A 15,577-nucleotide genomic window follows, 5' to 3' on the forward strand; every position below is an offset into this window, starting at 1 on the left:
ATGGAGAGATGGTCCAGTGGTTAGAATGGAGAGATGGTCCAGTGGTTAGGATGGAGAGATGGTCCAGTGGTTAGGATGGAGAGATGGTCCAGTGGTTAGGATGGAGCGATGGTCCAGTGGTTAGGATGGAGAGATGGTCCAGTGGTTAGGATGGAGAGATGGTCCAGTGGTTAGGAGTGCCTGCTGTTCTTCCAGGACCTGAGTTCAGTTTGCCGCACCTGTGCTGAATGGCTCATAGCTGCTGTTTTGCCAGGTCTGGGGGATATAATATGGCAACCCCCCCTCAGGACACACACACACACACACACACACACACACACACTCACAAACACAGGTCTGGGGGATATAATACTCCCCCACCCCCAGACACACATACACATAATTAAAAAAAAATCTTAAAAAAAAAAAAAAAAAAACACCCAAGGTTTATTTAAAGAACAGAGCAAAACAAAATACTACCAGGATTTTAAAACTAGGAAATGAGGACCAGGAGACAAAGGCTGCTTTGACAATTAGCCTGATTTTATACATTAAAAATAAAAACAAACCCCGAAAGGAAACAAGGGAGCAAAAAGAAAAACAGAACCGAGGCTGTGTGGCACTGTGGTCTCTCACTCATGTGTCTCCCGGTTACCCAGAGCACACGAGTTCTACACAGACACTATGCATGCTTACAATCAGTTTATTTACAAAAGCATCTTTTCAATAAAGATCACTGGCCCAGAAATCAAGCAAGGAGGCAGCATCCCAAATGCACACCCAAGCCTTGATCTGGAGGCTCTTGCACAAGAAGCAGGCTGGTCATGGTCTGCCCAGAATTCCTTAATAATGATGGCTTGTCTCCAAAATGTCCCTGATTGTTGTGGAATGTTCCATTTATACTACACAGTCCAGAACCAACAGTAATCAAGAAGGAACCGTCAAGTTTGTGGGAATATATCTGTCCCTCGCTATGTATGCACAACGCAGTGATTAAGGTGTATAAGGGGAAAGCGGAACAAAATCGTGCTGAAACATCACTGGTGATCTTCATGAGTCAGTAAGACCTCAGAAACTTCCCATCATCCCTCAGTTCCTGTTAAGCATGTAATACTAAGAGTGCTTAGCAAAAATCTAAATTTCAGTTATTGATTTATGTTTAAAACCTTTCCATTCTTAAAGTGCAGACACATCATGACAGCTCCGTCTACTTGCCGGCCTCTCGCCTCACTTCTTCACCAGGAACCGAGTGATGTCTGATCCGTGCTTTGTGGCCAGAGAACGTCGTCTCACCTGACTTCTTTCCTTGGCTTGCTGGGCAGTTCTCTAGGAGTTAACAAAATACATGGCTCAGGGCAGGGAGAAGGCTGTGTGCTGGAGTCTGGAAAAGTGTACATCACCCATCTATGCAGGCCTACCCACAGGAGGGTCCTGAGATCCTAGGTTTACTGGTCTCCATTAGAAGAAAACATTCTTGTGGAGAATGTGGAGACTAGGAGAAGCCATGAACCTCAGCATCTAAGTAGGTACTTATACACATCTTAAAATTCCCAGAGTTCAGTGGGTAAAATTTGTTCACTTCTTATTTTCTGGGTCCAGCTGAGAAAATTCATTCCCAACTCAGCACATAAGACACTGTAGAAAATCAAATGTGACAGAACTGGATTCTTCTGCTAAGTCCAAATAAAAATTTTCATGAGAATCCAAAAATAAACAAACCCAGAGAAGATGGGATTCTCACTGGTGACATCTTTTATAGTCTCAGGTGGCCAGCCCCACACTAACTATGTAGCGCAGAATGTTAGAGCTCCACCAGCCTCTTGAGTGCCATGCTACCACATCCAGCCTCTTGAGTGCCATGCTACCACATCCAGCTGAGCATGCGCTCTTGGTCCTCTGCCTCCAATCCCCAAGTGCACAAACACACCCAGTCTGTGTCTTGCTGCGATGGGACCAGGGCCTCATGCATGTTAAGTGAGTGTTCTACCCACTGTGTGTGTCCTTAGTTCAGAGAAGGAATGAAGGGGGTAGCAGCCATTCTTTCCTTTGTGACTATGAAGTTCCTCAGAGCCAGGTGTCAGGAGTGATGAGAGAAGCCCCAAGCCATTCTGCTCCCAGATGGGCGCATGCACGTCCTCAGAGTCTCCACCACCCATGTACCATCCTCCCCAGGGCTGCGTGGATTGGCATGTATGTGTGAGCGTCACTGACCTCCTTGTGGCAGAGTGTGCAAAGAGTCTGCAGGTTGTCCAGGGAGCACTGTCCACCTCCCTCGTACACTGGCCTGATGTGATCCACCTGCCAGAAGTGGCCTTCTCCTGGGTTCCTCAGCATCTCATTTAGCTGTGGTAAAAACACACTATCAGCAACTTTCCAGATCTGCTGTGGGAACCTTGGGCTGTGCACTGGGAAACCCCTCACACAGCAAAATCACAGGGAGAAACACATTAGGATGGCTTTTAATAGCTTTTGTTGTGAGCTAAAAAGGAAAAAAAACCAACCCTCTAAGTTAGTAACTTGAAAGCAATAAAATGTGTATCTAAGAGTTTTGTCCCATGCTACTTAACACATTCTGAAAACCTTATGAACCAAGTATAAGATACCCATGCTTCTGACATACTGGGGGTTAATTGGTTGCTTCTTGACCCTTTAAGTTGCTTTAGTATTTAATCTCAATATTAATTATTACATAACCATTCATTAAATAACCTAAATGCATTTGTTTCTACACCAGTGGCAGGTGACCATTACCATCCACGTTTTGTTTTCCAGGTAAGATCTCTTGTATCCCAGGCTTCGACCAAACTCTCATGTAGCCAAGGATGACCTTGAATTCTTGATCTTCTTCTATCTCCCGAGAGCTGGGGTTACAACATGCAGCACCATGCTAGGGTCATGTGTGCACTGGGCAGGCTCTCTGCTGACTGGGTTGCATCCCAGCGCTGGCCATGGTTATTTACCCGTTTCCCAGGTTGCATGGATGGCATGGATAAAATCTCCCCAACAAACTTCTGTACCTCACATATTTAAAATAAACAAAGATGGCTACTTAAAACAGCCAGTATCTAGGCTGGTCTACACACACATTTGCCCAGTGATGCCCTATGCTATAATGAGATGTATCTGAACATTATTACCTGAGATAGTAAAGCAGTGTACTCCAGCTGTTTAAACATCAGAGATTAGTATGAAAGCTAGTTTTTATTTATTTTAGTCTTGGATAAGAATGAAACTAAAGTTAATTTCATGAATGCTGACCACAGGCACCCAGGATTATTTCAACACTAAAGCAGAAAGAAACACGGAGATAGGCATCATACTCCTGACCTCAAAGTGACAGACAGTACTGTGCTGACACAAAATAGACCCATAGCCCGACAGAGCACAACAGAGGAGCCCAAACAGACCCACACAGCCATGGACCCCTAGGGAAAAAAAAGAGCATCTATTCAGTAAACAGTGCCAGCCAAACTAGACACGTGTAAAGCACGTTAAAGAAGGCATGTAGGATTCTGGGTTGGTGACCTGACGAATGTGTGACCTCTGAGAAGTGCCCAGGTAGCCAGCTGGGAACTTGATCTACTGACCTCTGTCACTGCCTGCCTGTTTCTCTTCTGTACAACACTGGGCTTTCTGTTAGAAGATGCAGACTGAGTTTTAGAAGCAACTGCAAATGTCATTCTAAATGGCATATTCTTAGGAAAAATTCACTCAGATGTGCCGTTTGCAGCTAGGTCTTTCCCCTGAGCAGCTTTAACTGACAGGCTCAATGGTCCAGAACACTCGTCTTTATTATTCCTGGGTAATGTGTAGCAGATGCCCTGTGGGCCAGCTCTTACAAGCTGATGGCCTCATGACAGACCGTGTTCACTCAGTTTGAGCCTGGTGTCGAGGCATATTCCCTTGGCACCCCTGGTTGCAACATCTAACCTGTGACAGCTAGAGTCCTAGAAAGGTCCCTTTCAGATAACCTTGGGTCATTTCACTGCATATCTTCAGGAAGCCTGCAATGCCCAGGCAGATGGGAACTTGGGTGACATTCCTCTCAAAGAATACCCTTTATCAACTAGGTCAAGGGATACCTCAGGACTATCATTAGAGAAATAATGTATTTCTCTATAGCCAAGAGATATACATGATTGTTAGCTAATTCTATTACAATGTAGCTTATTTATGTAAGTATGTAACTTATTTATGTAGCCCTGGCTGTCCTAGAACTCACTATGTAGACCAGAGTAGGTTCAAACTTTCAGAGACATGCCCGCTTCTGCCTCCTGGATGCTAGAACTAAAGGCATGTGCCACTTACAGTAGGCTAAGAATGTACAATTTGTTTAGCTGGCAGGAATTCATCTAATATATTGGTGGGCAGGGATTGTTTGGGTGACCCTTTTTTATTGATTAAGCACATCATAAAATTAAACATTTTCTTTTACTTGAAAACTAAATAGTTTTCTTAAGGAGATCACACCTCTGCCTGAGCTTTGGGAAGCTGAGAGAACGCTGACAACAATGCCTGGAACAAAAAAAAGCTGGCCAGGAACTGCTTTATTTAAATTATGTTTTGTAATGGGATGGCTGTATTTTGGGGTTACTCCCTGTGGTGGTTTGAACAGGAATTTCTCCCACTGTCTCAAGTTTGAATGCTTGGCCAGGGAGTGGCACTATTAGGAGGTATGGGATTGTTGGTGTGGGTGTGGCCTTATTGGAGGAAGTGTGTCACTGTGGGGACAGGCCTCAAGGTCTCATATGCTCTACCCATACCCAGTGTGGCACACAGTTGCTTCTGCTGCCTGCAGATCAAATGTAGACCTCTGAGCTCCTCCTCTAGCATCATGTCTGCCTGGATGCTGCCATGCTTCCTGCCATGATGATAACAGACTAAACCCTGTGACCTGCAAGTCAGCCCCAATTAAATATTTTCCTTTATAAGAGTTGCCACGGTCACGGTGTCTCTTCAGAGCGATAGAAATCCTACTAAGTCACCCCCTTACACCCCATCCTAAGACACTAACATACTGAAGTAGATCTATGAGCTGCTCAGTGTCTGTGTGCAGTCGTGTACCACCACTTAATCTCTTCTTAACACAGAGATCAGATCCAAGCACAGCCATTACTCAGGAAGCTGTCAGGGCAGGAAAACCAACCCGAAAACAGCCGTGGATACAGTGAGACACACAGAATGAAGGGAATGCTACGGGGAAATGACCTCATTTCTTTCCCAAATCAATGGAATATAAAAAGTCACGGGTGCTAGAGACTGAAGAGAGCATGAAAGGAATCACAACACAATGCAGACAGGTTTTCATCCTAATTTGAACAAAATAAGCGAGACAATCCTGGGAAGCAAACATGTACTTAGGATAATTGAGGAATTGTAATTCTCTTGCCTGTCATTTGCACCGTGATTATATTTTTCAAAAGGAATAACTGAGGGAAGAGAGACAGGGAGGAGAAAGAAAGATCAGAAGGAGGGAGGGGCAGGGTAACAGAGACAAAAGGGAGGAAGGGAGGGAGGAAGAAAAAAGGAAGGAGGGAAGGAAGGGGGGAGGAGAGGGAAGAAGAGAAAAGAAAGGAGAGGGAGGAAAGATGAAAGTGGGGCCGGAGAGAGGCAGGCTATCTTTGCTCATGAGATATATAACAGAGAGCTGACTGAATAAAGCTAGAGACAAATGGAAGCCAACAGCACCATGGCGACTGCTAAAGCTGGGTGATGGCATGTGACTTCGGTATTCTCTCTACCTGTGTGCGTTTCTGAACAAGGTCAGTCAGCATCGAACACTGGCTGAGCCACTGCCCAGACATATGGTGATAACTAACATACCTGCTCCAGTGGGAGCTTTGCAGTCCAGGCAGAGTCGAGAAGAGTCTTCCTCTGACTTTTAGGGGCATCTCTCATCCGCAGAAAGAGCTCCTGTGCGTTCACACCACACAGCTGACACACACCGTGTTCTGTCGCAAACACCTGGGCTCTCAGGTAACTGTTATTCGATCGGATCCAGAATTCCTCCTGACATTTCAGGGAACAGAACCGGGAGTCCCAGGCGCTGGCTTTGGATCCTTGCTCGTGCTGGCAGGTGGGATGCTGGCAGCGGAGGCAGAGCGGCCTTCCTTCCTTATCCACAGCCTGGATGTAGCCTTTGGATGGGGATGGCTCAACAGTGAGATCAGCTGGGCAGGGACTCGGAGATCGGACACAGGCTCTGTCAAGCTTTCTACAATTAAACAAAACACTGGAGAGTAGCGTGTAATGAAGCTGGGCCATTGTTCTGTAAGAGGTCTCAGCTCTGGTGTTCAGTGGGAGATGAAATATCTGTAGTGAGCACCACATAGTTCAGCCAACTTGAGAAGAGCCATGCCACAAAAATTAATCTGATACCAGCAGCTTCTTTTAGTCACTGAAGTGCTTCCCCAATAAACACTTCCAGACATGAGACTCTGGACAATGGGACACACTTGAAATACTCATTCAAACTATGGTGAAAGCTCCGCAGAGCCCCAGAGGCTGCTCTGCTCCTCACCCAGCTGGGTCACCTGCCTCCTCAGCCTCACTATGGGTTCTTACTGCTTTTTGTTACCTTACAGGGTGAAGGGACTGTCACAGAGCAAGAGAACAGGAATTAGAACAGAACGCTTGCTAAATATCAGGCTTCTCCAGGAAACTCCAAGTTGATTAGGTAAAAATTAGAAATGAAACAACAGGACACATGTTGATTAGGACCCCAACCACGCTGGCTTGATATGATGGAAACTGCCAGGCTGGCAGATGGAGCTCAGGTCTCCTGACATCTTTACCCAGGCTTGTGGCGGGTCACATAGGCTCCTGGTTTGGGGTATTCCTCATCTCTAATGTCTAAGATGATGAACTCATGGGCCTAAAGTGTTGTTAGAATGGCTGAAAAGCGATTAAATCCTGACTCTGTTATCACAGACATGAGTGTGTGTGTCTGTGTGTGTGTGTGTGTGTGTGTGTTTGAAGCAGTAAGTATTCTTTACCATGTGTGAGGACTATGGTGCACTTACTCTGTAGAAGGGTCCTGGGTCATGGACACCTTGGTGATCAAACGGATGTGGCCCCCATCAGTTTTCACCTTATTCATGGAAGCCATGGCAACATCTTCTTTAGTGATGTATCTGGAACAATTAGATGTTAAATTTAAATATATTTTTTTTCATATAGGAGTTTCTGCAGAGGCAGACATTGCTCTGTGTATCCACTGGTAAAGTGTCTATATTCAAGTAAATAATTCTTCTCCTATGCTTGTTACCCTCAGTCAGTTCATTAGGTCATGCATACGAAGGCATGGGTGTAGAAGGGAGACCAGTTAGGAAGAGGAAGGCAAGGACTGACACTTTAAGACTGAGTGTCAATTGCCATTATTTCATTCTTCATTGTGGTTTGCAGACATTCATGAAGAATGCCAACTTCCAAAAGGATTATGGTAAATCTCAGTTATGGCAAACAGAGAAGGAAAAATGTTACCCTGAAAACCAATTTCTAAATTAAATGCCAGCAGAGGAGACAGTTTTGAAAGAAGAGCAGTGTGTGCTTTGGAGAGTGGTTCACCGTAATGAATATAATCCTGGGCTCCAGGGTGCTGACCTGTGGGTAGAGGATCAACTATCACAGGGATGCCTCTGAATCAGGCCAGGTCTCTGAGAATAGAACTCATTCAGGAACCAACTCAATGGTTGCCAGGCTTGGTCATTTCCAATCATCTAAAACTGATTACCTGAATCTAGCTGCAAGATTCCAGCTTGGATAAGGCCTACAGCTGATGGAGCGTAATCCTGTCATTTCTTTTCAGGACTTCCAAAACTAGTGTGTATGTCTTTTTTGTTGTTGTTCTTGAGACATTGTGTGTGTTTGTGTGTGTGCGTGAATTTCTGTTTGCAAGTGTCAATGCATTTGGGTGTATGTGGAGTCCAAGGATTGAAAGCAGGTATGTTGTTGGATCACTTTCTACTTTATTTAGCAAAACAGGGTGTGGTGGTTTGAAAATGACTGGTCCACATGAAGTGGTGCTACTATGAGACTGGAGGAAGTGTGTCACTTTGGAGGTAGGCTTTGAGGTCCTATCTCAAGCTCTGTCCAGTGAGAAAGAGAGCCTCCTCCTGGCTCTCTTCGGATTAAGATGTAGAACCCTCAGCTCCTTCTCCAGCACCATGTCTACCTGCACGCTGCCATGCTTCCTGACATGATGGTAATGGACTAAACCTCTGACACTGTAAGCCAGCCCCAATTAAACATTTGTCTTTATAAGCGTTGCCTTGGTCATGGTGTCTCTTCACAGCAGTAAAACAAACTAAGACACAGGGTCTCTTTCTGAATCTGGAGTTTTTGCTAAGTCTAGCTGGCCAACCCGACCCAGTGATTCCTGTCTTTGTGTCCTGAGCTGACTGCTGGGATTTATGGCAGGCTATTACTTGCCCAGCTTATATATGGGTGCTGGGATAGGAATCTGGCCCTTATATAAGCAATTTATGCACTGAGTCATGTCTTCAGCCCGACATTTAATATTTTAAAGACAGAATCCAGCCCCCTGCGCCTCTGTGCATGTGTAGGGAGTGAAGTGTGTTGCCTCTCCTTCATGCCTGCTGGGCTGAGGTTTCTAATTGGCTCTTGGATTAAGTTCCTCTGAAAAGCACTCAGGTAGGATGGCAGGGGGAAGGAGACTCAGCCTGGTCTTCCATACCTGCTCTGTGTCATTCTTCACATTGCCACTCCCTGAGGCTCCACCACAGACACCAGTGTCGCTGAGCTGTGTGGCTACAAAGGTTTACCTGAAAGACTTTCCTTTCTCTTCCTCTCTGATCAGTCACAAAGGTGTGTACGTGAATCCTCTGAAGAGCTTTCTTCACTCTCCTCCTTCCATTCCCGTGACTGATTTTAAATAAGGTAGAGCCCAGGTATGTTCTGTAGTTGTGATAATCTATGATGTCTTCAGACACTGTGACCCTTAGGAGCAACATTGATCCTCAGGACAGTCACTTTCCTCTTCTGGGAATATGGTGCCAGAGGAGGGAACTAGATCCTCTTGAACTGGAGTTACAGATGGTTGTGAGCTACTATGTGAGTACTGGGAACCAAACCCAGGTTCTCTGCAAGAGCAGCAAGTGGACTTAACCACGGAGCCAGCTCTCCAGTCCCCTATTTACTAAATCAAATGGAGGAAGGTGTATTAGGTAGGTTAGGTACTCTGTGAGCTCCAAAGAAGGAACATTGCTACAGGACAGCTGGCAACTTCCCCTCGTAATTTTTACCCCATGCTAAGAGAACCAAGGTTATGATTAGTAGGTAGAAGGCATGTCAAGCCCTGTTTCTGGCCTCTCTCATGTGCAGGATTCCAGATAAGTGAAATCCAGACAATTCCATACCTTCCAGCAGATCTGATTAAGTTCACTAAAATATAGAACTATGTTGCTATAAAATGACATAACCACTATCTTAAGTATAATTCTTCCTTCCTTTCTCCCTCTCTTAAAACAAGGTCTCATGTTGCCCAGACTAGCTTTGAACTCCCCATACAGCTGAGGCTGGGCTTGAATTCCTGATGCCCATGCCTCCACCTAGGTGATAAAATTACAAGTGTGTACCTGGTTTATTCAGTGCTGTGAAGGACCCCAGGGCGTTGTACATGCTAGGCAAGCACTCTCTCAACAAACATCACCCCCAGTGTCATTTCCTCCTAATTTACCAAAATTCCACTCCTGGTTCCACAAGGTGTCTCAGCTCTGTAGAAACGACCCTGGAAAACGATATACTACAGAACGAGAGGAAAAGGACTTACCTTCTAGTACTATTGTCCTTGGCTTGTTGCTTTGTGATCTCTTCAAAAGCCAGCACCGGGCTGCAGAAGAGCTGCCCACTCTTCCTGATTACCCTCTGCTTCATGGCAGTCAGACTATTCCACTCTCGCACGAACCTCAGAATCTGATAGAAAAGAAATAGCGAAGCATTAACAGTTCTCAGTGCAGCCTCCTCTGGAAGCCAGGTATTTACAACACAGAGAACTGATCTTATGGTATCTCTCAAACAGGCTGAGTCCTATAGTTTAAGTCTCTCTTCAACTTGATAGTATTTCCATGTTATAAATTGCCTATGTCCAGTTCAACCCAGAGTCCCTAAAGGCACTTCAGCAGCTGGGCACCTGCTCTGAATACACAGGCACCAACAGTGACAGCGTGTTCACAGAAAACTGAAAGGTATAGACCCCAGCAATCTGGGAAAAGATGGCCTTAGGGAAGCAGGTCCTGTGGGGCCACAGGGGACGGTGCAACTTGTGACAGTCACACTGTATTAGATGCCTCAGAATCAGGTCAGATGCCAGCAGTAAATCTATGTCACTGAGGGACTGTTGTCAGGATTGTTCGTTATCAATCAGTTATGGATAACTGGTCCACTAGCATTGGCTTTATTATCTACTTTTCTATCATCTATGAATCTATCAATCAGCAGGTAGCATGTATCTATGTATCTACACATGCATCTATTCAATCCATCTGACTCTGAGGCAGGGTGCAGCTGACAATGCTTCCTTCCCACAGTCAGGGTAGTAAAAAACAAGAATAAGCAGACAGAATCCCCATCACTGTCTTGTAAATGTAAACGGTGCAGTGCACAGTGAGGTGAAGGCCTCCCGGGCAGCCGCCTGGCCTGCAGCTGCAGCACACAGGTCATTAGATAATGAGTCCAGAGTCACGGCGTGGCATCGTCGTGGCTCCTGGAATATGTCATCGTTAGAATTTAACCTTAAGAGATAAGTGTGATTCTGACAGATGCATCACAGCTGCTAATCCTATGAATGGGAGTGAGCTGATGTGAGGATGACTCTGTCTTCAGCAGCAGAAGCAGCTGAAGTGTGATCACTCACCAAGGAAACAGATCCCACATTTATTTTCAGCACCAGTGGGATTTAATAGACACTGACTGAATGGATAAGAATGTCGCCTACACTCTGACTCTGCAACAAGCCGTGAGCTTTTCTTGCATTAAACCATCTCTACATTTATGAAAATAATTATACTTAAAAATAAACAAATTTTATTTAAAACTCTTACCAGAGAGCGGTTCTGTTTTAGTTGAAAGGTTGCAGGTAAGTCCTCCCAAAGGTCTAATTTTATATCCAAAGGAATGAAATTACAGTTCATTGGCTTTCCATCCTGATAACAGATGAGACATTATTAGTGTACTTTAGTCTGTACGTACTAGTAACTATAAGAAAATTTTAGTTACCATGTAGCATGACCAGTCTTGTAAAAAAATAAACTGCAAGACACATTCTAGACAAAGTGAGTCCCCTGCAGAGCTTTGGTGAGTGGGGGGAGGCCTTCTGCCTGTACACAGCCCAAGCTTCCGTTGTCAGTCTGGACATTGTACTTACTGCCCCGACATACTTTTCTACTGCCTAACCTTGGGAATACACATTGAGATGATGAGAAAATACAAACACAGAAGAACAGAACATCTCTGACATTACCAGCAGCACAACCATCTCCAATTCTCAAGTGATGGTCTTTAGAATATTAGAACATTATTCCAATCTACTCTTTTTTTTTTTTTACCCCCACTCTGTAGACCAGGCTGGCCTCAAACTCAGAAATCCGCCTGCCTCTGCCTCCCAAGTGCTGGGATTAAAGGTGTGCACCACCACTGCCTGGGCATTATTCTAATCAAAGAACAGCACTGATAAGCATCTGAATATCCCTTCTCAGATGGGTTAATATTTTTTATTATCCACTGTTATTGGCAGGAGGGAAAGGGAGACAGAGAAATTCTAGAGACTTATTTTAAAATCTGCTTTTCCAAAGCCGTGTTCCACTGCTGCTCCACAATATGCACGCCTGCCCTGAGAGGAAGTTGGAACTGCACTGAGGAGTGTCATCTCTCAAACATGGGTGAATGCCATTCCTTGTGTAGCAGAGAGGACTGCCATATGAAGACTCACTAGATCCACCATGGCTTCTGATATTCGAACTCTCTTAGTCGAGCAGATGCTAGTGGTCCATAACCATGTTGGAAGAAGAAAGCGATGGAGGCTTTTCTGACGTGCCGTGTACCTATGTATGTAATTACATGATTCCAAACCCTGGCTCTGGGATTCTCCTGTCAATGATCAGGTCTCTCGTGACACAGGCCATTACACTTCTGTTACTGACTCCTCCTTCATGCAGCACACTCTTAGGTAGTGACCTAGGGATTTTACAAACTTCTATAGATGTTCCTTGGTACCTTCTAGTGTAAAAAGGTAACTTCTCATCTCCACTCAGTCTCAGCTGTGAAGAGTTGTCAACATGTCACCCAGTTACATCTCCTGTTTAGGAACTGACAGTAATCAGATTATGATATTTTATGGGAATGGAATATGTGTGGGGAGCCGACAGAAGGCGGCTATCATCCTTGCAGCCATCTTGAGCCATATACCCTGACAAGAGACTTGATTACAATAGCCTACAACAGCTGAGCACACTCTGATAACATCTTGCTTTAGATACCCAGGATCTTCCCTTGGGTGTGTGAGACTTAAAGGTGTGTGACTTAAGGGCGTGACTTAGAGATCAGATTTAGAGACAAGACCTAAGGGCATGACTTAAAGGCGTGACTTAAAGGTGTGGCTTAGAAGTGAGACATATAAAAGGCAAGAGGCAGACAGAAGAAATTATTATTATTAGACATTAGGCATTTAGCACTTGGAAGAAGTAACTTGGAACTTGGAGGCACTAGGGACTAGGAACTCAAGACTTGGGACTTGGACTAGGAAGAGAGACTGAAGAACAAACATGATTGAATCACACTCTGCCTGGTCTCCATTCCTCACGCCCATTCTCACTCTCGCTCTTGCTGAACCCCGACCCTCGGACTGGAGCAGCTTGGGGCAGTGCAGGCTCTAACAGTTTAGCCCCCAAGGCTTTTGGCAGTGTGGGTTCCAACATTGACAGAGCGGTCCGCGACAAATATGTAAGTATTTAGAACAACCATAAATATGCCTGCTCCTGGTCTGCTTCCCCTAATCTACAGGCTCCACAGGGTGGGGTGGCATTCAGCCTACAAGGGCACCAAGTACCGCTTTGCTTGGTCTCTGGTGGCTCCATCTCACTGTGCTTCCCACAGTGGATGTTGTGTGGTGATTTGGTATCTGTGTAGCCATTTCCTTCTGACTGAACATGGTTATATGACATACTATATATCCAATCTGCTTTAGTAGAAAACACAGTTGAAGGTAGTTTGGTCATAAGCTATTGTTTCCTCCCTCCCTCCCTCCCTCCCTCCCTCCCTCCTTCCTTCCTTCCTTCCTTCCTTCCTTCCTTCCTTCCTTCCTTCTTTCTTCAATGCTGGGTATTAAACTCAGGGCTTTGTGCATGCTAAGCAGATACTGTTTCACTCAGCAACACCTTCAGCACCATAAGTCATGTTTTAAAATGGCATTCTTTCAGGCTGGCAAGATGGCTATATGCAGAAAGGCACTTGCTGCTGCACATGCTGAACTAGGTTCAATCCTTGAGCCCACATGTGAGAACTAGAGAATGGAGTCCTAAGAGTTCTCTTCTGACCTCCACACATACACTGTAGCACACAAGTATCCCCTATAACAAAGAAATGTAATAGTGAAACAATATAAAAAGTATTCTATCAATAGAATAGACTATGTAAAATCACAAAATGACTTGCACATCTAAACTTATTAGAAATTCAGAACCGAATGATCAGAGGCATTAAAATCCCTGCCAACTTTTCCATACTTAGTCAGTGTAGAAGGTAGAGAAGGTTTCCAGGACCTTCTCAGAGGGGCCACACCATCACAACTACTTTGTAATATTGCTGCTTGACAAGCTCTTGCTCCCTTATGATTAAGGGAGCTCTCCTTGGCAGGCTTCATGGTTCTTGCTGAGACAAGATCATGCTACAGCAGCCCAGGCTGGACCCCAGCCAGAGTTCCTCCTTCCTCCGTTTTCCTGTTGCTGGGATGATAGGCATGCATCATCACACCCTGATCTGTCGTCCTTGGCTAAAGCCAGAAAATTGCTGACAACTGGAGTGTTTCTCAGCATAGCACTCGGCTTCAGAAAACACAACTAATCTCAAAAACACATGTTATTTATAGAAATGTTAGTTTAAAACTGAATAATACATGACTACTTTAAGTGTCTTCATTTTAATACAGAATGGAGTATACATCAATAAATATAACCCATATCAGCAAGAGCTCGTAGGGTCTTCTGCACATTGTCATCGTGCGGAAAGCGCCTCAGACTAAAAAGTGTGAACTTTGCTAGCCTAGGCTCCTGCAGGAGTCTGAGTGGTCACTCCACAAAGCCTTCTCTCTGACATTCAGCACAGAGGGGCTGTGGGAGGTGGGGGTGGGGCAGGGTCTTAGGAGGTTATAAAAATGTTGTTTCAGATGCTAAGGTCTCCACAGGGATGAGTTTTATCTTTGCAACAAATCCTCCCTACATTTTACAGCTGAGGAAGTGAAGCAGAGAGCCGCTGGATGTGCCCAAGATCACACTAAACAGTAACAGGAAAATCAAGGTCTCTTTCCCTGAATTCTTAATGAGCCCACTTTGCCTTTATTGTCTTTAAATTTCACACAGGAATTTGATAAGCTATTTGGAGGCAAAAAACTGGGTCCCTATCTTACTGTTAAGGATGTCCACTGTCTTGTGGAACAGGATCTATGTGACACTCACCTTGGTATAGATGTGGATCCGCTCAGTGTTTCTGCTTGCACAAAACATGAAGGTCGCGCGCACTGGCAGAGTGTCTGAATTATTCAACTGCTCTAATAAAGAAGAGAAAAGAGATGATGAAAGGCCTTTCTACTTGGTCTAAATTAGATTATGTGGCGTCTGGAGAGATGGCTCAGCAGCTAAAAAATTGCTGTTCTTTCAGGTGACTGGAGTTTGATGACTGATACCCACCTGAATAGCTCACAACTACCTATAACTGCAGCTTCTGGGGAATCTTATGCCCTCTTCTAGCCTCTCTGGCCATCCACACACATGTTATACACAGGCTCAGACACATAAATAAAACAAAATAGCTTTTTTACTGTTTGGCAGGTTAGAATGATGAATATATATATATATATATATATATATATATATATATACACATATATATGTATACACACACACACACATATATATAATTTCAACACACTTGATCAGCAATTCACGTCTAGACTTGAAATAGATAACTCCCAAGGTACATCTTCTAAGAGTATCAGCATATACAGAAACTGGGGCTTTCTTTGCTAATGACTGAACAAGAAGCAAATAGATTCAGACTCAGCTGAAAAGATATGAGTTAGTCAGAAGGGACCCTTCCCTAACCAGAAGTCATTACCGAACTTGAAGGGTTTAGAGTCTCTCCTCTTTGGTGAACATACTGCAGCTGGGACTAAACAGTCCCTATTTGATTATCAGCGCCAGGACAGCGTTTCGAGAGCCACTGATGTGCCTGGTTCCCCATGGCTGTTGTCTCATCCACAGAAAAATGACTAGACATGCTAATTTCCTCATCATGACTTATAAGTATTTTCTTAGTTCCTTTACCCAGAATTCTTCAGGAGAGATAAAAATTATGGAAGCGAGTCTAC

At 44.6% G+C, this 15,577-nt stretch overlaps 1 protein-coding gene across 9 annotated transcripts in view; it reads right to left on the reverse strand.

The window, feature by feature from the left end:
• Window positions 1-512: 512 nt before the first annotated feature.
• Window positions 513-15,577, reverse strand: part of Zranb3 (zinc finger RANBP2-type containing 3) — a 145,302-nt gene continuing 130,237 nt past the window's right edge. For all 9 annotated transcript variants that reach the window (XM_034513700.2, XM_076941087.1, XM_076941086.1 and 6 more), the window contains 7 exons: window positions 14,667-14,758; window positions 11,040-11,141; window positions 9,770-9,912; window positions 7,002-7,112; window positions 5,803-6,193; window positions 2,191-2,322; window positions 513-1,305 (listed from right to left, as the gene is read on the reverse strand). In XM_034513700.2, the coding sequence (XP_034369591.1) occupies window positions 1,207-1,305; window positions 2,191-2,322; window positions 5,803-6,193; window positions 7,002-7,112; window positions 9,770-9,912; window positions 11,040-11,141; window positions 14,667-14,758 (1,070 nt within the window). In that variant the 3' untranslated portion in view covers window positions 513-1,206. The remainder of the gene's footprint in view (window positions 1,306-2,190; window positions 2,323-5,802; window positions 6,194-7,001; window positions 7,113-9,769; window positions 9,913-11,039; window positions 11,142-14,666; window positions 14,759-15,577) is intronic.

This window comes from Arvicanthis niloticus, chromosome 10 (assembly GCF_011762505.2).
Source record: "Arvicanthis niloticus isolate mArvNil1 chromosome 10, mArvNil1.pat.X, whole genome shotgun sequence".
Classification (NCBI taxonomy): domain Eukaryota; kingdom Metazoa; phylum Chordata; class Mammalia; order Rodentia; family Muridae; genus Arvicanthis; species Arvicanthis niloticus.